Below are 23,623 nucleotides of genomic sequence, written 5' to 3' on the forward strand. Positions count from 1 at the left end.
TTCACCAGAATTGAACGATAAGCTAACGCAGGAAGAGCTGGTAGAAGTGAGGGGTGGCAAAGGTACCACTTCAGCAACAAAGACTCTTCAGTGACACTGAGAAGCTCTTTAAACTCTAGATCATAAGGGCTATCCTTACTGTAGGGAGATGTTTGACTGTTACCATAAAAAGACTGCCCAACCAAACATGTATCTAAGTGACAGAGAAATAAGAGGGTATATTTTCAGTTCAGCATGTCCCAAGTATGTTCCTTGGAAGTGGGGTGACCACATGCCTCACTTTTCCCAGAACTTCCCACGTTTACTCGTGTTGTCCTGGGTAATTATGAATAGGGCCTCATTTCACTCTCAAAAACGTTTGTTTGGTCAGTAAATTCCTGCATATGGTCACTCAACCCAGAAAAGCACTTCTGGGGATATTATTAATATTTCTGTTGTCCTTTTCTGAACCACCATCTCAAACTATGCTGTAAACCCTGGAGAGTGAGATATAAAAACAATTGAATTAAGAAACTTTCTCTTAAAAGAAGAACATCTATTATCATCTCGAGTAACTACTACAGTAAAACCCAAGAAACCCGGAACCTGTGTAAGGTGGCAACCTTCCAGGGAAGGAAATTTTTTCCACTAGAACAACAGAAAAGTGGTTAGACTGCACCCTGTCAAAGGCAGAAAACTTGCCAGACCCAGAAAAGGCAGTTATATCAAGTCCCAGCTCTCACAGGTTTCACTGTATTTCATTAAACACGATTTGGGAAATATTGTGTTAAAAATGTTAAACAAGATTTAGTTGCTGCTGTTAGAACACAGAGCTTCCTAGAAACTTTAATATATTAATGAATTTACAAGAGGGGCATCTACCGGGCAGTCTCCCAAACTTACTTAAACACAAAACCTTATTTTCATGAAATGTCAAAAGAGATCAGTGTTACACAGTGTTCTCACATTTTCATTTACTCAATACGAGTGCCAAGTATCTCCTGGAATTGTTCTATAGATCCTGGAGAGGTGGTGGTGAGCAAGACAAAGTTCTTGTTCTCAAGCAGTTTACGTTCTAGTGGGGGAGACAGTAAACCTACAAATATCATAATTGAAAAAAAAACACTATCTTCCAAGAGACAGAAGGTTGAAATGAAACCACATCCAACAATTCTGAAGAATATTCACGAAGCGACCTGTCTTAAGACATGAGTTGGCGATGATTCGTGTCATAGTTCAGCACCATGTTTTCTGAGCAGTCTACCTATCAGACAGAAGATTCCTATGACGTCTCTCCCCCACCCCAGAATTGAGTGTACTTCAATTGACATTCTCTTCAGTATAAATGTGCCCTTGGGGTTCATTTTCCTTTGGCTCTTGCTTGTGGACTGTATTCATAATGTTTTAAAAAAAAAAAGTATACCTTTCATTTAATACTATTACCTGTCCTATCTCTGCTGAGGTGTTATTTAAAACAGCATCACTTTCCAAAGAGATCTTTCTAGTTGCCTAGTACTCAAGGAATAAATTAGAGTAAGTGGAGAGTCATTATATTCTATATACCACGGCACTGCGTATATCACACATGTCACTCCCTGGGGCTGAAGCAAGGGATAAGAAGGTGCTTTAAAGAAAACAACAACCAACTCCTACCCTTTGATTAATTCTGTGCAGAAGGGAGACTCTTATTTAAATAAGCCATGTTAAAACTTTCTCCCCTGGAACAAAAGCAGGAGGAGAGCCTCTTTATGTTGCAGGGGCTATAGACACCACCAGCTGAGCTGGACCCAAAGCTTCCTTCCACTGCGCAAACACTAAGCAATCTTGCTGCATTTAGCACTTCGACCAGACCACCCACCCAGACGTGGATACACAAACCACATGTGTGAGGAATGCTGTTCGGCTAGGAAATGAGTATCAGCATTTCAACCTTATTACTTGCACAGACGACCCTTTTAGTGCGACTCATTTGTTTTATCTTTTCAATAGTTTTGATTATTTTCTTTTAATGGCCTGGATTTATCCTTTTCTAGCCTTTTGAAACTTCAGAACTCTGTGATTGGGGATACATGTGGAGGAAGACATGATTATGGGGAGAAAATGAGCAAATAGCTTTCCTTTCATTCACCATCTATCTCCCCACTGCTTATGGCCTCCTACTCTGCACAGATTGCCGGGTACCCCCAATAATCAACTGAGTTATTGTAAAAGTGGACTGGAGGAGCCATCCACTCAGGTGATGTTATTTTTGTTATTTAACAGCCAGAAGAAAGCCCAGTTATAATTACTGGAGTTTTTTTTTTTTTTTAATTTGTGCCATTTATTTCTTTCACTAGCCCTTAGGGACGATATTGGTTACCCTTCTTTAATTAAGGGGAAATTAAGACCAAGAGGCTAAGCTGACAGCCTGGGACAATTTAACAGCCTTTGGAAAAGACTGGAAATGCCCCTAAAGAAGGGGACTACATAAACAGGAAGGTGTGGATACTATTACCTGGTACAGAAAGCAGAAGCATTAAAATGTGCTCGGTATTTTCTCTTTGGGTGGTATCTCAAGCAAGAGAACAATAAAATACTCTAAGTTGCTCCACTTGTCAGAAAAAACGAGGGCACTAGTTTTGGATGCTATCTACCCGAATTACCAACAGCAGCAGAAGGGCCGTGCATAGGGCTTGATGGAGCTGCCATTTCTCCCCAGATTCACCTTGCATATCCACATGGGTCAGGATTACCCAATAAGCAAAGTATGCATGGGCTTACTTGTGTTTACTTACTAACCTGTAGTGCACAATTTCATCTGTTTTGGTGGTGAAATTCTGCACTACAGATTAGTAAGTAAACAGAAGTAAGCCCACGCATACCTTACTTACTGGTTAATCCATCCTTGGGGGACACAATTCTGAGTTGGTGGAGCAAATGTGTTGAGAAAAGCGATACAGAGCAGTCATTTCTTGTGTGAGTGCATTTCTCTGGGACAAACATCCTGCGTTGTCTTCAGCAGGCCCAAGATGCTGATCCTGACCCTCCCTCCCTACTGGAGAAAATGCAAGGCCATCATTTTAAAATAAACAAATCAATATTTGGGCTGAAACAAGGGAAGAGATTAGTCCAATTCAAGTGTGGCCATTAGAAAGCTTAACTGCCACCCAAACCCATCTGGGGCAGATGCTTCCACACCTAATATCAGCTTCTGGTTGATAAGATACAAGGCAGTCCACCATGATCCCCTAAATGGTCAGTCTGAAGATAAAGCGAGTTTCTCAAATTTCATGTAAGAGTCCCTTCACTATTAAACAGACTATTATATCCAATTCTTTAGTTATTTGCCAAGCCAAATGTATTTTATTCTTTGTGTTGTTTTTTTTTTTTTTCCTTTCTATTTAGTCAAGGTAGCATTTCTTGTTGCTATAGTAGATACAAGGCCTTTGTAGGACTGAGTCTGTCCACCAACAGCACATTGTTTAGCTCATGGGCAAAACTTCTCAAAGGAATAGAGGGAAAAATTTTAAAAAAGACTTTATAATTAACCCAGTTCATGTCAAGATTGTACCCCACCATATCTTGCCCAATCTCAGCAAATCCTAAAAAAAAAAACACCAGTTTCAGGACCTAGAAAATGGGGCTAGACATTGGGGACCCAAGGATGAGGCATGGACTCTCTCCTCAGCTGGCCTAGGGTGCATTGTCCTTTCTCTGTATGTCTCTTATCTCTCCATTCATTTTTCCTCAGGACTAGCACCACTTCTTGAGAAAAACCAATGGCTCATTTTTCTTCTATGCAAAGCGAAGCCAAACTGTGGTCTAATTACTCTTAAATCAGTAAGACTATACATTGTAAAGAAAATAGAGCCACAACAGTTTAGATACCAATTTAAGTAAAACACCTATTTCTGTCAATCTCTACTTACATTTCAACATGGGTTTTAGAGATGGGAAATACATCTTACATCTGCTTCATAGTTCACATAAAAGCATGTACATACACACATACACAGTGTATCTTTTACCACAGCTACACATACACACTCCATTAAAAAGATACTGACAGATTTATAAAACGTATTGGCATTGAGCTGTTAATCTCAAGAATACATTTTTACTTCATTTATTTTTGCACTGCATGGTAGCTCTGGCCACCGTTAAGATCTGTCAGTATTTCCATCAGAACTCTATTTTCAGAATACTGTAGTACAAGTGCCAAAATACATATTTACAGTTTACAGACAGCAGTGGCTTTGTCTTCCTTTTAAACGGACTTCTTCAATGCATCTGTACAAGGAATTTTCAAGGATGGCAGTGCCTACATAATTAAAAACATTATATAAAACAAAAGAGGTCAAAGAATGTAGACTTCAGGCCAAGACTGAACTAAATCATGGGAACTGGCTCCTTAACATTCGCTGCAGCTGTAGTGGTCTCTACATTACAGTCATAGTTTCACAGCAACAGTCCAAAGCAATATTATTCTGATAATATATATGTATATATACATATATATATATATACACACATATATAGGAGCAGTACATAGCATTAGTACACAACGTTAACAGTGGAAAGTGGTAAGTACACAGCAAACTACCCCAGAGATGATCATTTCCACAATGAGAAAAATGAACACAAGCCACCAAACACAAACACTGACCATCTCCAACATCCAACACCATTAAGTACGTAGAGTTAAAACATTTAAAAGTCTCTCTTAAACAAGTATGCTAACTACACATGAAGGGCTCACAATGGTGCGTGGGATGTCATGTTGGCCTAAGCAGTCTTCCGTAAAGATAAGGTGGGTCTGTAAAAGTGTCAACAGAACTTTTTGTTTCAGTGGAATACAGCCAATTTTATTGGCTCTTTCCACATAAAGGTGGGTAACGACTCAGAGAGATTTGCTTAGCAATTTAAAAATGTTTTAAGATCCTCTCTGAAGAGATTTTTTTCCCTAGAATTTTGTCTCCTGATTTTGTTTTTATGTTCTTTGCTATTTCAACACAGTACGCAAGCATATTAAAAAAAAAAAAAAAAAACCACTGCCGTCGAGTGGATTCTGACTCTTAGCAACCCTATAGGACAGAGTAGAACTGCCCCATAGAGTTTTCAAGGAGCGCCTAGTGGATTCGAACTGCCAACCTTTTGGTTAGCAGCTGTAGCTCTTAACTACTACACCACCAGGGTTTCCCGCAACCACATATGAATGTACCTATTTGTCTACATGAAGACATCAGCGACATGGATTGTGATGAAGATATCAAATGACTCAAACATTTTTGTTGCTAACATGACTGCTACACCCTAAGATAAAAGGACCCTCCCCATACACATCCTGCTGCAAATCCAGAGGCAAAAGCTAGTTTATAAGGGAAAAAAAAGCTTTGTACAAACTTCATTTTTCTCTGCAAATCACTAAGGAAAGATTTAAAGAAAATTTACTATACTCTGGCTGATTCAAACCATATTCACACTCGGTTTTCTTTGAAACATATGTGTGTGTGTGTCTATACACACACCAAAGAAATTAAGCCCTGCCATTTTCCCCTTGTGCTTAAAACACCAAAGCCACAGTTAGGATACATGTGCTAAAAACTTATTTTAGCAGGTTTCAAAGGTGAGTTTATAGAAATGTGGCAAAACTAAATGGGTTACTTTAATAGGGGTATAACTACATGGAATCAATTGAAAATGGATTTATTTCTTCATTCAAAAATTAGATAATGAGAATATAATGGATTGAATTGTGTCCCCCCAAAATATGTGTCAACTTGGTTAGGCTGTGTGGTTGTCCTCCATTTTGTGATTTTCCCATGTGTTATAAATCATGACCTCTGCTCATGTTTAAATGGATTAGGGTGGGATTGTAATACCACCCTCGCCCAGGTCACCTCCCTGATCCAACATAAAGGAAATTTCCCTGGGATGTGGCCTGCACCACCTTTTATCTCTCAAAAGATAAAAAGAAAGGGAAGCTAGCAGAGACCTGGGGTCCTCATAACACCAAGAAACAGCACCAGGAGCAGAGCATGTCCTTTGAACCTGGGGTACCTGAGCCTGAGAAGCTCCTCACAGCCAGGGGAAGACTGAGGACAAGGAACTTCCTCCAGAGCCAACAGAGAGAGAAAGCCTTCCCCGGGAGCCGACGCCCTGAATTTGGACTTGTAGCCTACTTGACAGTGAGAGAATAAATTTTTCTTTGTTAAAGCCATCCACTTGTGGTATTTGTTACAGCAACACTAGATGACTAAGACAGAGAGTAACAGTAAAACTTCAAAATATCAACAGCATGACCCTTACTTTATCAGAATCTCATGGAAAACTCAGGTAGACTGGTAAATTTTCTTCAATTTTGGTATAAAATTTACAAACATTTATTTTGATATTTTCAAGACATCTGCCTTATTATCTAAATTTCATCACTGTAATAGCTGCCTTTCTTATTATCTTTTTCGTCTGGTCATTTCTTATGTTACCTAGTTTCTTGGTTAGCAACTTAAGAAAAAAAAAAAAAAAAACCTTTATATTGCCAAATCATAGATTCTGCTACACAATTTAGTTACAAAAATAAAAACGGCCCAAACTACACATACACATTTCGAGTTAAACTACATAGAAATTTTGGTTAAACCACATAACTTTCTGGTTTAATTAGAATATGTGGATTAGTAGCCAGAAATTTTTAAAGATAGCTTTTCAATTTTTCGAACACTTCCATATAAACATTGTCCGCCTCTCCCACCTGTAAAATTGAAAACAAAGCACAACTAAAGCCACACAATTCAGGAGTCACAAAATGTCCAAAATGACTCAAAGGTTCTCTGAAATTACACACTGTGAAACGGACTACACAACAAACACTTCACTGCACGGTTCATGCCGGCCATCATCAAGAGTCAGAACGTTGCTGAAAAAATACATATTTGTCTTCTGGGAAGACGCTACAGAGAAGAAACTGACAAGCAACACGGCTGTATTATAACTTTTAAAGGAAAAAAAATGTTTCTTTGGATAGAAATAAACAGCATAAAACCCCCCTTTTTAAAATGCAGAGTTACTCCCATTATCAGTCGGCATTTACATTACTGCCCAAAAGAATGGCTCTGGAATGACCATTTTCTGTACAGACACTAGTTAATCTCTGGATGAAAAGACAGCATCTGGCGTGGGGATAAGCAAGGGAGATACTGGACTATCAGCACACACAGAGACTTTCTTAAGGCTGATCCAGTGAACCAATCTCTGGATCCAGAAGTTGGTCTTCATTTTCTTTTGTTCCCGGTGGAGTGCCTAGTAAAAACTTGCAAGATGAGCTATTCTCACTTTGTATTTCTCCATTCATGGAGAGGATGGAATAATGACAAGAAAGGTACCTTTTTTTTTTCTTTCTTTTTAAAAATAATTTTTGCTTTCTTTCGCATGCCACAGGACAGATTTCTCATTTCAAAACAAGGGTACATCAAGAACAAAAATACACCCCTCCCCCCAACCATCTTTATTTTCATCAATACAAGAAATCCTTCTGGAAACATAAGCAAGTGACTAAACAGGTATCGAACCACTGAATCTACAAGTTAATACATAATCTGTTATGGTAGTATAACCAAGAATTTTCCCTCAAAAATTTTACTTTTTTCAAATATAAAAAGTCTAAGAGGATCATATGTGAACAAATAAAAATCTCTTATTCCAGGTTTTATGGTAAAGATGAACAACACACTGGCAGCTGAAGAAAGCTGAAACTCTTACTAATAAATAAATCCAAATTAAGAATTTCTACATTTCTTTAGAAAACAGGACCAGTATTCCTTTTTTTAAATGATGATCCTGTGGAATGCCTTTACTTCCATACTTAATCTAATATTGTAACAGTAAACAGACACAAGAATGATGATGACAGCTCAAGGGTGCTGGATTCAGGACGCTTACAGGTACACTTTTGTTTAAAAGTCCTACAGGTTTATTGACTAAGGCTAGACAGCAATTAATGATCCTATTTGGTGCATTTTCTACCATGGTCCAAGATCATTACATGGATATAGCCAAGGACTGGCCCCAACTTTCAGGAAAAAGACCACGAAGAAGAAAATCAGGGTGGCTATTTGGTCCCCCCGCCCCCTCCAGTTTATAATTTGTGTCCTGGAACTGGGAAAAACAAAGTTGGAAAATACAGACTGCAACAAGTTAAAGGACTTGAAAAGTTGGTGGAAAGTGGCACGGAATACGAGTAAGGTCACTGGGCTTGGGATGGCAAGGGCGTTGCATTGAAAGAGCATCCACGGGACCAAGTACTTATAACATCTGGCGGTGTCATTCCCTCAACAACTTTAGAATATCTGTATGTGATAATAAATAGATCAGTTATGTAATAAGGCAGTGTGTTGAATATGCATTCGTCTTGTGGAATGAACCACCACAGAGAGAAACATGATACCATACACATTCTTTAAGTTTTCTTGTTTTGTGTTTGATAGGTTTGTTTTCAAGGCTATCCAGGCTAACTCTTCCCGAGGATTTCCTTGGAGAGAAGAGTGGTCCGCTGAGGCTGGTTTGCTTAACCTCTCCTTTATCAAGAGATGATGACTGGCTTTAAAGAAAAATAAAGCTGAAGGTTGTTTGATTTTTATTTTTTCCCTTTTGGTTGCATCATTCTGAGTGTTTTCATATAAACAAACAAACAAACAAAAAAACTCACAACCAAAAAAAAAAAAAAAACCCAATAGTTTTTGATGCATCCAGTTGTATCCTCAGGATGTTCCAGATGTTTCCAGGTAACTCTGTAGTTTACGGACTGTGGTTTTGTCCAGCGAGCAAAGGTCAAAATCAAAGGTTGTGTTTGTGATATGAAAGTGTCCAGTTTCTTCTATAAGGTTCACAATCTGGAGAAAGTAAAGAAGAGAAAGTGTGGAAATTAAGCAACAGATATCAAAAGGGAAGCAGGGAGAGATGGAGGGGTCAACTACAGGGCCATAATGATAAATGTTCTTATTTACACCAATATTACAAATGGCAACAAACAATCTCTTGGCCAATTTGACAAGTCAAAATATATTAAGCCTTTGAAATTCTCAATGAGGTAGATCATATCCTTGCCATTTATACCCTTTAAACTGCTTTCAAGTCAGCAACAGACTATTTTACTCTGGATGTGGAAGGTTGTGGGGAGATTTTAAAATCCCTTTAAAAATTCATTAATGACACAGTAAACAGTGAACATGCTTAACAGATGTAAGAAGATTTTAGCCTAGAACAAAATTCCTTTTAAAAGATATACATGTACATTACATATTTATACACACATATACACATGTACATACACATTATAATGCTCAGTTTTCTGATTATACAATTGTTGGAATTCTAGAAAATATAGGAATACACAAAGAAAAAAACTGAAATAATCTACAGTCCCATCTAAAGATTCTGGGTAGTGATTGGAAAGGGGGCTTGTCATGGATTGAATTATGTCCTCCCTCCCCCCAAATATGTGTTAACTTGGCTTGGCCATGATTCCCAGTATTATGTGGTTGTCCACCATTCTGTCATCTGATGTGATTATCCTATGCATTGTAAAACCTAACCTCTATAATGTTAGTGAGGCAGGATTAGAGACAGTTATGTTAATGAGGCAGGACTCAATCTACATGATTGTTGTATCTTGAGTCAATCTCCTTTATGATATAAAAGAGAGACACAAGCAGAGAGCAGGGGACCTCCTACCACCAAGAAAGATGAGTCGGGAGCAGAGCTCGTCCCAGGGCCCCTGTACTGAGAAGCTCCTAGGCCAGGGAGAGACTGAGGACAAGGACCTTCCCTCAGAGCTGCTGGAGACAGAAAGGCTTCCCCTAGAGCAGGGGTCCTGAACTCGGACTTCTAGCCTCCTAAAATGTGAGAAAATAAGTTTGTTTGTTAAAGCCATCTACAGGTGGTATTTCTGTTGTAGTAGTACTAGATAACTAAGACAGGGCTCAAAGGGGCTTTCCAGTGTACTGGAACTGTTTTGTTGCTTGATGTGATGTTGATTACATAGGATGTGTTCACTTTGTGAAAATTCACCTAGCTGTACACTTTGTTATACTTCAATAAAAAAATGAATACAAATATGTATTTGTTACTTATAGTCATGTTCAGTTGACTCCCTTGGGTATTCGGGGGAGATAAATATTATCTACAAAAAGAATGGATGCCTTTGTCTCCCCATGTGCAATAGTTATACCAAATGACTTTTTCAGTTCTTAATGTATTAGCTCCAGCTGTTAGAAAAATGTTAAACAACAGTGGTGACCAAGGCACTGTTCTCTTGCCTTAGCTTTCATGACGCTTCTGAGGTTTCAGAGTTAAAAAAGATGCTGGTTACTGGTTTGAGAGGTTCTTTTATCATGTTAAGTGTCTTCTCATTCCTATTTAAAAAAATATTATCAGATAAGGATGCTGTGCTGGGCCAAGTGGGTTTTAAGTATGAGGACGGTGGGCAAATGAGAGGGAGGGGAATTAACGTCAGCAGGGTTTTGGGGGGAGGAAGGAAAATAGGCAATAGGGTAACAAAAAATATTTTCACAGAGAAGTCACTTGACAAACTCTTCCATTTGGGTTTAGTTGCCTCTGTTACTCCCTTTCTATCACATGCTTGTGATTCTGTTTAGTGCATAAATCTTAAAACAGAGAATAATTTTAATTACTTAGCCTATCATTTATTCAATGAAGTTTTAAATTTCCTAATTTCTGTTTGAAAAAGAACAGAACTGAAACTTCTAACCTTCTCTTCTTGCTGAAAGTTAGCTAGTTTCCTTTAAAAAATAGGAAATTTGTGAACTATTCCCTATGGGTCACTGGCTTTTAATCAAAAATGTGTTCCCCATCCTGACATTTTACTTGACGTCCATAGAAGCATAAAAGATGTACTAAGCCTCAATCCAGTTAACTGCACAACTCCAGATTGAGTTGTTACTGCCTTATTCAATCTCTGTAATGACTTTGTACAGATATGACTACGGTTTTAATAATAAAACAAGTTACTCTCATTGTGGAACCATGACAGACTGCAAATTACCTACCAAATATCCATTTACCCCTTCTTCTTTACTAACAGAAGCCAGCTTTTCTGGGAATAGTAATAAGCCCAGCTAAAACATTTGCTTCCCCAGACCTATTTGCATTACTTGGCAGCCACTGCTATTTAAAATTCATTTGTCAGAAGTCACTGGGCTTTCAGAAAAACGTTTGAAATGAGTATAAACAATGGAAATGTGCCTTTTGCCCTTGACCCTTCTTCCTGTCTGGAATAAAGATGCAATGCCTGGAAATGCAGCAGCTATCTTCCCATCATGAGGATGAATGCAACATATGAAAGATGATAGAAGAAAAGGATACTGTGGCCTTGGATTACTTAACTCTAGGCTTATTGTTATTATGACCTGGGGGGTGGGAGGGAGGAGCCTTACTTGATTAAACCATTGGGCCCATGCGGGATTCTAAAGCCTGCATCAACATCCTATTAGAAAGGTGTGCCCAATTACAGTTAAAGTACTACATACATAGTATTTCTCACTGAAATCTTATTATTAACAGTAAAAGACTTCTAAAATGGTCATTCATTTGTTTTATTAGTTAGTAATTACAGAGCTTTGGGCAAGTCACCCAGGCACATCTATATACAATTGACTTGAAAGATTTGTGTGTGTAGACATTGCTGAGATGCATGCACCAATGTCCACACACACAAATCTTTCAAGTCAATTATACACTTACTGTACTTACTGGGAAACCCTAGTGGCATAGTGGTTAAGTGATACGGCTGCTAACCATAAGGTCGGCAGTTCGAATCCAGCACGTGTTCCTCAGAAACTCTATGGGGCAGCTGTACTCTGTCCCATACGGCTACTATCAGTCAGAATTGACTTGATGGCAATGAGTTTGGTTTGGTTTTTTTATATACCTACTGTGGATTGAATTAAGAGTACTTCACAAAGTAAATTATCTTTTTTGCTAACTTGTACAGTAATACTATGGACCTAGTACAAATGTATAAATTTCAGGATAGAAACAAATAGCCTCTTCAGAGATACTCTTAATTTCATATTTACACAATGAAGGCAAATAACAAGTAGACCAGAGCCTGACTCCTCCCCACAACCAGAAGGCCAGTAGGTGAATGACGAGGCATTCAGAATAAAGAGTCCTGGATTTGGCATATCGAGTTCTGAACCTGGTCATCATTTGAATGGCATTGGACAGAACACTAGAACCTCTGAGCCTTGGTTTTCTCATCTGTGAAATGGACATAATTCCACTTGCTCTACCTATCTTACAGGGTTGTGCAAGGGATCAAATAAGATGTGGCAAACGAAGCAGAACTTCTTTATAAATTGCTACATTGGTCAGAGCAACATGCTTATGATTACCATATAAACATAAGCTTATCCTTAATTATTTGGGAAGCATCTATCCAGCATATGAATTATCAGTCTGCGTGTGCTTTTCTCCTCCCCATCCCACCTTGACTGTTGCCATTTCAATTAAACTAAAACAAGTGAAGCAACTAAAACAAGTGAAGCAGGGAAACGCCAGAGGCTAAAACTCAAGAAAGGCCTATTCGAAATTTTCTTTTTTAATAATTATAATAAAAGTTTGCAGGGGAAAGGGAAGGATATAAAGGGAAAGAGTAAATGAAGGAAAGTACTTGACATGACAGATTAAAACCACAATGTAGGGGTCAAAGAAGTAAAACTAGTCACCGTCAAGTCGATTCCCACACATAGCGACTCCACGCATGCCCCGTAGGGCTTTCAGTAGCTGATTTTTCAGAAGTGTATCTGCAGGCTTTTCTTCTCAGGAGCTTCTGGGTGGACTTGAACCTCCAACCTTTCGGTTAGCAACTGAACATGTTAACCATTTACACCACCCTGGGACTCCAGTCCTATACTTTCCCCTTAAAAGAACCAGGTAATCCTGAAACCATGTTTTAAAAAAAAAAAAAATTGGTTTTCTGTCCTTCAATATAGCTGCCCTCTAATTACTGAACAATAAACAGAAAACTGGGTGATAAAAATTCTTTCCAGAAAAAGCCACTTAATTTTAAAGCAAATAAACCATTTGCCCACTGGGAGATTTGTCCCAGTCACTTCATATGCATTACAGTATCTTCCAGGTTTCCAGTGCACCCACCACCCCCTCTGCCTGCAGACACACACACACAAAGACATACAGGGGCCTGATGAATCTGACTTAAAGAAGCCCACGTTTTTATGGGAGCCTATACGAACAAAAAAAAAAAAAAAATTTTTTTTTTTTATACGAACACATCAAGGTAAATGCAGGAACAGCCTCAAAGCAGCAGTAGTGGCTGCAGCTGGGGGATTTCAGGACTGTGTGCCAAAGCCAACAGCATTAATTATTTGAATTATTAGAGTATGCACTCCTGTCCTCAATTAAGTAAAAAAGACTTCATAAAGAAAAACAAGCGTCAGTTCCTTTCCAGGAATCCTGAAGGTTAGACCATCAGAAACCTAACATTAAAATGTCTTGTTCCAAGGACACGGGCCACGAAGCCTAAAGATACCCCACTAGTTTCCAAATAACTTCACTCTGCCTTTCTATACGAATAACCCATTCAGTCACGCAGTGGGACTCTACCCTGCTTAACGCTACCATAATGAATGTCTCCCCAAAATAACAATAATAATAATAAAAAATGCAGTGAGCACATATAAGAAAAAACAGGCAAGGACAGATGGTGGGAGTAGTTGCAAACGAAGAGTGTGTAAGCTGCTTAAGTCATTTTTCAGATGATGGTTGCTGCAAAAACATTTGTAGTGGATTATTTCCTGCCACGTCAGCCTTTTTGGGGGTGCCATGCAGGCTATTGTTTTTTTTTTTTTTTTAAACAGAGTAGGATCTACTTGTTAAGTCTGTAGTTCCCTCCTCCAATCCTGCTTTTAATTATAAAAAGATGACGTATCATTTTTTGCTGCTGTTGTTCTTAGTTGCCGTTGAGTTGGCTCCAACCCATGGCGACCTTACGTATAACAAAAGGAAACGTCGCCTCGTCCTGCACCATCTTCATGGTCGTTGGTACATTTGAGTCCATTGCTGCAGCTACTGTGCACTGCTTCCAATCTATGAGGCTCACCCTCCAGCACTGTATCAGACAATATGCAGTTGTGATCCATTAGGTTTTCATTGGCTGATTTTCAGAAGGAGATCACGAGGCCTTTCTTCCTAGCTTGTCTTAGTCTGGACGTTCCAGTGAAATCTGTCCACTATGGGTGACCCTTTTGGTATTTGAAATACTGGTGGCATAGCATCCAGCATCACAGCAACACACAAGACACCACAGTATGACAAACAGACAAGTACTGGGCATTATTTTTAGACTCATTATATTAAACAATCTGGGTTCTTTTTGCCTGAAACAATCCCTTCAGTGAGAAGGAAGTAAGGAAGGAGGTTTGCTTTAACTTCGCCTGCTCAGACTGGCAGGTCTCGGATAACTTAGGTCTTCCTAGAGAATGGCCCTGGCTCTGGACTACAAAGCTCACTGTCTTAGATTAAAGGATTAAAGGAGCCCTGATGGTACAATGGTTAAGAACTCAGATGCTAACCAAAAGGCTGGTGGTTTGAACCTGCCACTCCATGGGAGACCTGGCAATCTGCTCCTGTAAAGATTTCAGCCTAGGAAACCCTATGGAACAGTTCTACTCTGTCCTATAGGTTCACTATGAGTCAGAATTGACTCAACAACACCCAGCAACAACTCTGGGTTAAGCCATCAGGCTCCAATCTACAAGGAGCGCTAAAACATGGCAGGAGATTTCCCAGAACGCAGACAAGCACTCTCAGAAAAACACTTTGCAGACAGGGCTCTATGTATTGTTTAAAGGAGTACACTGACATGTCACTCAGGGAAAGAGTTGAAGTCTCATTCCCCTTGTCTCTAAAGATAATTCTGAAAGAATTACAGCCCGTATCTAAATTGCTAATCTGTCTTTTAGGGAAGCCCCATTTCCTTCAGAGCTCTGGATGCAAATCCAGACTCAGAGCTGAATTGGCTGGGAGATTAGAAGTGATCAGTCTCCCTTTCCAAATAAGTGGGGAATACATGGCTTAAAACCAAAACCAAAGCAAACCCACTGCCATCGAGTCAATTCCGACTCATAGTGACCCTACAGGACAGAGTAGAACTGCCCGATAGTTCCCAAGGGGCGCCTGGTGGATTCGAACTGCCGACATCTTAGTTAGCAGCTGCAGCACTTAACCACTATGCCACCAGGGTTTCCACATGGTTTAAAGAGGAATCAAATGATTAGTCCTAGGTGGCTTAGGGATGCAGGTATTCTTGAATCAGTGCTCTCTGTTCGTGAAACTAGATGCTGGTGCCAGTACCTCATGGTCCCAGAGTAATAAAACAAAGCTTTTAACTGCTTTTGTGAGCCAAATAAAATTGTCAGACCAGATTTTTTGAGAGGATGCATTTAACAGCAAGAGTCTAAAGAAAAGCTCTAGGATATAACCCTGGGCCCACCAGAAATCCTGCTTCAGGTGCTCAGGTCTTCATGGTAGAGGATACGTAGACTTTGTGGAATGCATTCTATGAGATGAGCAGCTCTCAAGGTGGAGAATAACATTAGTTTTCAACAATGCTATGTTTTACAATAGGAATTAATTAAGCAGTAAACCGTGACAGGACATGCATCATGGTATCATAATCACAAGCCTCAGCTGCATTACAAGGCAAAAGGCCAAAGACTGAGAGCTTTCAACCAGCCCGGGAATGCAATTAGGGTGAAATGCTGCGTGCCCTGGAGTGCCTTTATGCCAGGTTAAAAATTCATAGATATCGCACTCTCCCTCTAGAATACTAAAATAATCCACTTGGATGGAGTTCCCTTGCAATTCTTTCAAAGGTCAAAATAAAGGACAATGTTAAACTGGGAATGCCAATGACACCCCAAGGTAAGGCCCTGCCCAATGGCCTAGTATCCCCGACTCATTGCCTAGACTTTCTTTGTGAAGGTATCCCAACCCTGCCCAAACATCTGTCTCACCCTCCTTTGGGATAAAACTATTTATTCACTATTTGGGGCCAGCTTGAACGTTAATAGCTTTATCGGACAACTGCTCCACAGTGGTTCAGAGTTGGCAATTAGAAAAGGATGGTTAAGACTGGGAAACAGATTTCCATCAATATACAGTAAATTAGTCCCAAATAATTGTTGAGTGGCATGCAAAACAACGATCAGTTTTACAGAAGAAAGATGAAGAAAAACACTAGCAAAATACTAGAATATGTCTTAGGGTAAACCACTCAAATCCTGCTTCCCCTTCCCATACATACTCACTTAAGGGGAAATAATGCAAGTGGTGCAACTTATCCCCAATTAAGAATCACAAATCTGTAATCTTTAGTTCAAACCTGAAACTTCTTGTTGTTAGGCACTGTTTGAGTTGATTCCAACTCATAGCAACCTCATGTGACAGGGCAGAACTGTCCCATACCGTTTTCTAGGCTGTTATTCTTATGGAGCAAATCCAGGTCTTTTTTCCCACAGAGACGCTGAAAACTCTAGAAGGGTTAAAACCTAAATGTCTATCAGACAGATGGATGGGTAAACAAAATGTTGTACATGCATACAATGGAATATTACTCAGCCATAAAGAGGAATGAAGTCCTGATACATGCTACTACATGGATGGACCCTGAAAACACTATGCAGAGTCAAGTCAGTCACAAAAGGACAAATATTGTCTGATCACACTTAGATGAAACAGGCCAATGTATAGTGACCAAAGGTTATTAGTGGCTACCAGGGAGAGATGGGAAATCTTTAACAGTGGTGGAATAATTTGGAAATGCATAAGGGTGATGGCTGTACCACTGCTGATTATTAAATATTCATTGTCACTGAACTGTACATGTAAAAAATGCTGAACTGTCAATTGTTTTGTTATATATATTTTTACCATAAAAAAACACAAAAAAAAAACTTATCAGGACAATCAGAAAATCTGGTCTATGTTTGACAATATGTATTTATAGATTTAGGCAAAAACATAAACAGAATACAAATGTGACCATCACCCATTAAAGGTTTGAAACAAAAAGCAAAACAAAACACGTGCGCGCATATACACACAGCTGGGGTAAATTAAGTACTAATTAGAAGTCATTTGAGAATAGTTAAAAAAAAAATTCAAACAGTGAAATAATTTACAAACCTACCCTGGAGTTCAGAGCACACAGCCTTCTCTTTGGAAATTAAATAAAAATTATTTTATCAATAGCCACTGTTGAAGCAATAGAGGCATATACTGTAACTGTATGAAAACTAAAAACCTCCCTTCTTATCTTTGCAAAACATCACATTTCCACACTCTACAAATGTTTCACAGTAGAGTTCATAATGACAGAATATAGGTTGTAGAAGATATGGGAAATAAGGAAAAAATTATTTTCCCCGGAATAGTACTGGCAAAAGGTTATTAAATTGAATCACAAATGTTTACAACACTTGACTAAAAAGTCTTTGCACTGTTATCCCATAAAATCATAAGCCTGGACCCAAAGATTTTTGCATTCCTACTATCCCCTCCCTCTCTCAGCCTGCATTACAGCATCCACTGCTGAGGGGTCACTACATTCCAGCATCACCTCCGCTAGTGCCCATTTTTCATCTGCCCTCAGCAACAAGGGCAAGACAGCCATCTCCACACAGGCCCAAAGCAGACTTCCAGGTGGCCTCGGAAATGAGCACCTTCCCCAAATTCTTCTGCAAGTGGCATCAGCCCAGATAATGTGCAGCTGAAATGGCCTCAAAGTGCTATCACACAACCCCAGGGCAAAGTAGGCCTTGAGGCTTTGGGAAAGGGCTTGCTAAAAAGCATTTCTCACCTGTTGCAGAATATGTCTTTCCCTCAGCGTCATTAACCTTCTGTGAAGCTCTACCAGTTCATCTAGGTATGCCTGAAAAAGAAGAGTATCCCCCAAAAGAACAGACACTTTTAGAAGCCATGCAAAAATAAGTAAATACAAGCTGCAGCTGGATGTTCCCCAATGAACTACCTCAGTCCCAATACCCAAAAAGCCTTTGCAGACCAAGCCTCTCTTGGTCTGACCATTACCTTTATCAAGTCAGCTTTAAAGAAAAAAAAAAAAAGTGGGTAATTCTTGTTCTTATTTGCTCTCAACAAAATTCAAGTAGGCAGACCGGCACTCTCCCAACAAGTCCTCTACAGAGATCTGGGGACTCGATGCTAAATTGTGAGTTTAAACAGGTTGGCACAGGCTACTTTAATTTTTTATTCTTCAATCTCAGAAGTCTGTTGACTAAGAGAAAAAAAGGTTTATAAGTTTGAACGTGGAAGAAACAATGGACATTACCATTTATATCTGGACAGAGTCTTTAAAAAAACAAAACAAAACAAGTGTTCCTACTAACACCCAACATTTGCCAGTCAACAATGCCAGCAGGTGACAGAAGGCTGTCTTATGAAACACGGAGGTCACTGTCCAAATCAGCATCTGGTTTGTTGAGAGCCTCTCTGAAGGGGCCAAGAGACACCGAGGGGCAGATTACCCAGTAAGCAAGAGACACAAGGGCTTATTTGTGTTTACTTACTAATCTGTGGTACACAATTTCATATCGGTCTCACCAGGTTCAAAGATGTGGTGAGACCTGTGTGAAATTGTGCAAGACAGATTAGTAAGTAAGCACAAGTAAGCCCGTGCGTCCCTTGCTTACTGGGTAATCCACCCTTGGGTGTATCTCTCTTTCCATATGCTCAGCCTCTCGAATCTTTGTTAGTGTAACTGCATGGGTGCGCCTAGCTTCATCTGCATCAAAGGCCAAGGAAAGTTTTGTGAATGCTGACCCTTCAAAGCATTCAGGGTTCTGCTCGCACCAGGTGATTTAAGCCCACATAGGCCCTGCAGTCAGATTTCAGATGCAAGATGCACACTCTGGGGGAGCATGGTGTGCTAGGTTCAGGTGTCCTGTTCACCTGAGAGCACTTGACCCCCTACCTCCACGACAATTCTCTTACCTCCCCATTCCACGTGCCTGAAATCCCTTGGCGATGCAGGCATCATGGGAAATGCTAGCGTAAGGCCAAGCTAAGTGCTGATGATTTAAGCAAGACTTGAAAAAACAAACTACAAAGCACTGGGATGAAGTGCTCGTCGTTTGGGCACTTCTGATGAAGAGAATGAAAGGAGAACCGGCAAGAATGACCAAACGGGACAAAGGAACAGATGTTTTGGTGTTGCAGCACTCGCAGCCATGGGGTAGAAACCCACCTTGTCACATTCACCATTCTTTATTTGCTTATCTGATTTGCTTTGCTTTATTGGACTTTTCACTTCAAGAATCTAGGGATCAAAGAGAACACTGTGTTAAACTTGACTTCAAGCACTTCTTGGCTAACCAGCCACATAAACAAAGGCACTTTACTGAATGAAACGCTGTGCGGAAATAACATCACTTTCCAAATGGCACTTCTCGTCTACATATTCTCTTTCTTCTTATCCTACTTTTCTTGAAAAAGAAATTATTTATATTTGAAATGCTGAGTCAGGGCAATAGAACTTTAAAAATATGGATGATAAGGAAATTGATCTAAGCTTCCCAGGCTGACTCTCTTCTGTGACAACATTTGCACACATATGTACAGCAGCTGAGTTATACTGAGACTATAGTCCCCCTTTGGCAAGAATTTTTTCTTATTCATTCTGCTGTGTCGGCATGACTATCAGTGCTCAGTATGCTAAAAACTAGGGATGATTTAAAAAAAATTCAAATGCCCTTTTTAGTACCTGACTTTCAGATTCTAAGTTATCCATATGCTCTAAATTAATGCAGCTTTGAAAATGAAGATGGCCATCAGTTACACTGGTTGCTCCCAACCTGAGGTTCTCCAACTCAGAAACAAATGAGCCCAGACTATCCTTCTGTATTTTAAGAAGTGATTTGTTTACCCATGATAAAACACCAAGTGCCTTTGCTTTCATCTGTACCGATCACAACTTCGGTTTTTATACTGTTCAGATTATTGATGTGCAGCTATGTTTCTAATTGATAAAAAGTATAAATGAATTACTATTTAATAAATACAGTTGATTTATTAGACAGAATCTTTAAAACCGAAGATTCTGAGGAAAACACTTTTTAAATGGCTCTCGGTTGAAAAGGTAGTTTCTCCTTATTAATGAGAAGCATTTGCAAATGTGTATAAATATAAAAAGTAACTTATCTTTTTCACTATAACCTCATTACCCAGTTAGTTATTAGAATCTGAGGCTAATATAAGGAGGAATATGCCAAATTGAGGAAGAATTGATGCCTCTGACTTATGATGTTGGCAAAGAATATCGAATATACCATGGACTGCCAGAAGAACGAACAAGTTTGTCTTGGAAGAAGTACAGCCAGAATGCTCCTTGGAATTAAGGAGAGTGAGACTTTGTCTCACATACTCTGGACATATTATCAGGAGGGACCAGTCCCTGGAGAAGGACATCATGCTTGGTAAAGTAGAGGGTCAGTGAAAAGAGGAAGACCCTCAATGAGACAGATGACACAGTGGCTACAACAATGGGCTGAAACATAGCAACAACTGTGAGGACGGCATAGGACTAGGCAGTGTTTTGTTCTGTTGTACACGAGGTTGCTATGAGTTGGAACCGACTTAATGGCAGCTAATCACAACAACAAAAAAATTTTTTTAAATCACAGCACATGCCAAATCGAGGACTTATTTAAGAAGCCTCATATTCCTACCTTTTCTCTTTACGCATTCCCTATCCTAATTCAATCAGCTCTGTTTTGAGGTCTACCATATTCTATAGCCCAAAGAAGATTTTAAGAATGAATGCACTTTTAATTTGTAGTAAAACCAGTACTGACTGGCTCAGGGACCTAAGCTTAGGTTTTGGGGCCTCAGGAAATAAAATGAGAGAGATGGACAAGATAGTATCCAAGTTCCCATGCAGCTGTAAAATTTTATACCACTAACGGACATTTTACATGTTGAGGATAGGACCATGACATTCTGGAAAAGACCAAATACTTCTAAAAGGGGATATTTTCCATTGAATTTAGAGTAATGTATTTTATAGGTATAGGTAAGAATTGTGCTTTGAAAATCGCCCTTATTTCTTCTTATTTTTTAACCTTAAGACAACCAAATGGCCAATTTGACCAGATTAACTTAAAATACAATACTTCTGGCAATTCAAGGAAATTACTTAACAGCAGAGGCAAGGCAATCATTTTTTTTTAACATGCTTCACAGTAAAGGGAGCCAACCCCCCGACCCCCCTACATTCACAATTTCCTCCTCTCTATTGTTGTTGTTGGAAATGAGACCTCCAGGGAAAACTTGGTGCTCAGAGACCTAGGAGTAAGTAGGTCAGTAGATGGCACTCCTCCCCAACTCAGAGCCCAGGCTGGGCAGTGCAGAGACAATCCGCTGAGATTTCAGGCAAGGGAAAAAAACAGTGCCCGCCTGCTTGCCTTGTGCATTAATTAGAGAATGGGTTTGGTTCCCATCATGTCCCACCTCCCCCTAGGTCCCATTCCCCAGCTCACTGCACTCTGGGTGTCAAAGTGACGGAGGACTGTATGTTTGCAATGGAACTTTGCTGACTAGGTTTAGAGACTTCTACCATCTTCTCTTCAGAGCAGAAAACAGAGCATTGGGGGAGCTTAAGTCCCACCCCACACATTCCGCAGTGCTACAGCACAGAAGGCCAAAATACATTGAAATCCTAGTTTCTTTCTTCTGAAGCTGCAGTGGCAGGAACAAAAGCTCCGGGTGTCAGTGATCCGCCTCAAGTTACTGAGTGGCTGCCCAGAAAGGGCTCAGTTAATCTTCCTTCTTTGATCTCTCCCTGCTCCAAAATAAACAGCTTTGTCAAAACCTCATTCTGAGAGCTGAGCCATGTTGAAGACAATTGTTTTATTTATGATCATTTCTTATCTTTAGGGAAACGACTCCAGAATATAAAAGTACAGCACCTTGTCTTCCACGGGCTTATTTCAAACCAGTTTAACTGGATACTTTCATTCAACATGCCTTGCAGGCTGAGAGGTAATTTATGATATTTTGAATATTTTAAGTCGGGTCCATTGGATCACTTCCTTCCGTCAAGGTTCTCCCCCCTCCATACTTTCGGCTTTAAAGGACCTGGTACTTAGATTTTATTTGAAATTGACATAAGGGAGGTTTGGAGTGAAAGGACCATCTCTGATTAAAACGGTGCAAAACTGTTATTCCCATTGAGCTACACTGAGGGAGGCAGAAACCCAGACAGCCTAAATGCACCATTTATAATATGGTAAAAACTCATTGCTGTCCAGTCGATTGTGACTCATAGCAACCCTGTAGGACAGAGAACTGTCCCACAGGGTTTCCATGGAGGCTGTCTTTATGGAAGCAGACTGCCACATCTTTCTCCCTCAGAGAAGTTGGTGGGTTTGAACTGCCAACTTTTTGGTTAGCAGCCGAGGACTTAACCACGGTGCCACCAGGGCTCCTTTTGTAATATGTTAGTCTCTGAAAATAGAAGAAACGTGATTAGTAACACCTCTGTACTGAGAATCTGAGAATCAAAGTTTCAAGATTATATTTTTCTGCATCCCTTTGTGAGAAATGACAACTCAATTACTCAACAGACGGGTTCTCTGCTTGATAGACCTTTCATATTAACCATCGCTAGTAGCTCCTAACAATTCTTAGGTTAATTACTTGCTTTGTTGACATGCAGCTCCCTCTCTGTTCACTTTTTTTTCGGTAGGTGGAAAACATTTGATTCAATTAGCAGTTTCCTTCTTCCCCAGTCCCTTAAAAGACTTGAGAAAAGGCAGCAGACAACTCAGCTTTGTCTGGTACTTTACAGAAACCTGGGGGCTTATTCTCCATGTGCAGAGAGAGAACAGCCAAGGGGTATGGAACAAGGAAACCGACAGTCTTCCCATTTCAGAGTTAAGCCTTTGCAGTATGTTTTCATCTATTTTATTTGATGTGAAATTCCAGATTATCACACAGACATTTAAATATAGAACTAAAAACATATTCCAGGGTGAAATTTAAGTGGCTTTTAGAGTTTTTAGAATTTTTTACTGTCTCCCTCCATCTGATGATAGAACGTGGAGAGCTAAGAAATAATAGTAAGAGCAATGGTAATTTTTTAAAAGTCCCAGAGAACACTAATTTACAGGGACAGCGTCACATCTGACGCAATGCAAGTGATGTGGGTGGGTTAAGAAGGCAGTCCTAAAAAAGTATTAAACCTTTTCTTACCCTCCCAGCTCCAAGGATGCCGCGTATACTGCTTCGGTATATGTATTTCCTACCCTAGACTAGCTAAAAGTGAAAGCATATGGGCTTTCTTACTATTCTTATAGGTGCATGGAGAAAGTCACATCTAACTGAGTATTACTGACAGACTGATGATTCACATGTGTGAAGCTACATCTGTCAAATAAACATACGCCAAGGAGCCAGTGGCATGCTATTTAAACAGATAATTTTTACCCTCTTCAGATAGATGATATTATTCATTTCTGTTTTTGGCTAGACAGGTTGAAAATGTCTAACAATCCAAATCTTTCCCTAAAGCCAGGGCCAGCTTGAGACTGCCTAGCCAGAGGAGGTTCAGGGG

The 23,623-nt window shown here is 39.7% G+C and overlaps 1 protein-coding gene across 3 annotated transcripts in view; it reads right to left on the reverse strand.

Annotated features, from left to right (window-relative positions):
* Positions 1-708: 708 nt before the first annotated feature.
* The window catches only part of MLLT3 (MLLT3 super elongation complex subunit), a 298,768-nt gene continuing 275,853 nt past the window's right edge, over positions 709-23,623 (reverse strand). The window contains exons 7-9 of one of the 3 annotated variants that reach the window (XM_049896454.1): positions 19,259-19,330; positions 17,855-17,926; positions 709-8,846 (exon numbers count right to left, since the gene is read on the reverse strand). In XM_049896454.1, the coding sequence (XP_049752411.1) occupies positions 8,715-8,846; positions 17,855-17,926; positions 19,259-19,330 (276 nt within the window). In that variant the 3' untranslated portion in view covers positions 709-8,714. The remainder of the gene's footprint in view (positions 8,847-17,854; positions 17,927-19,258; positions 19,331-23,623) is intronic. The other 2 variants (XM_049896453.1, XM_049896452.1) reach the window with 2 other exon arrangements.

This window comes from Elephas maximus, chromosome 9 (assembly GCF_024166365.1).
Source record: "Elephas maximus indicus isolate mEleMax1 chromosome 9, mEleMax1 primary haplotype, whole genome shotgun sequence".
Classification (NCBI taxonomy): domain Eukaryota; kingdom Metazoa; phylum Chordata; class Mammalia; order Proboscidea; family Elephantidae; genus Elephas; species Elephas maximus.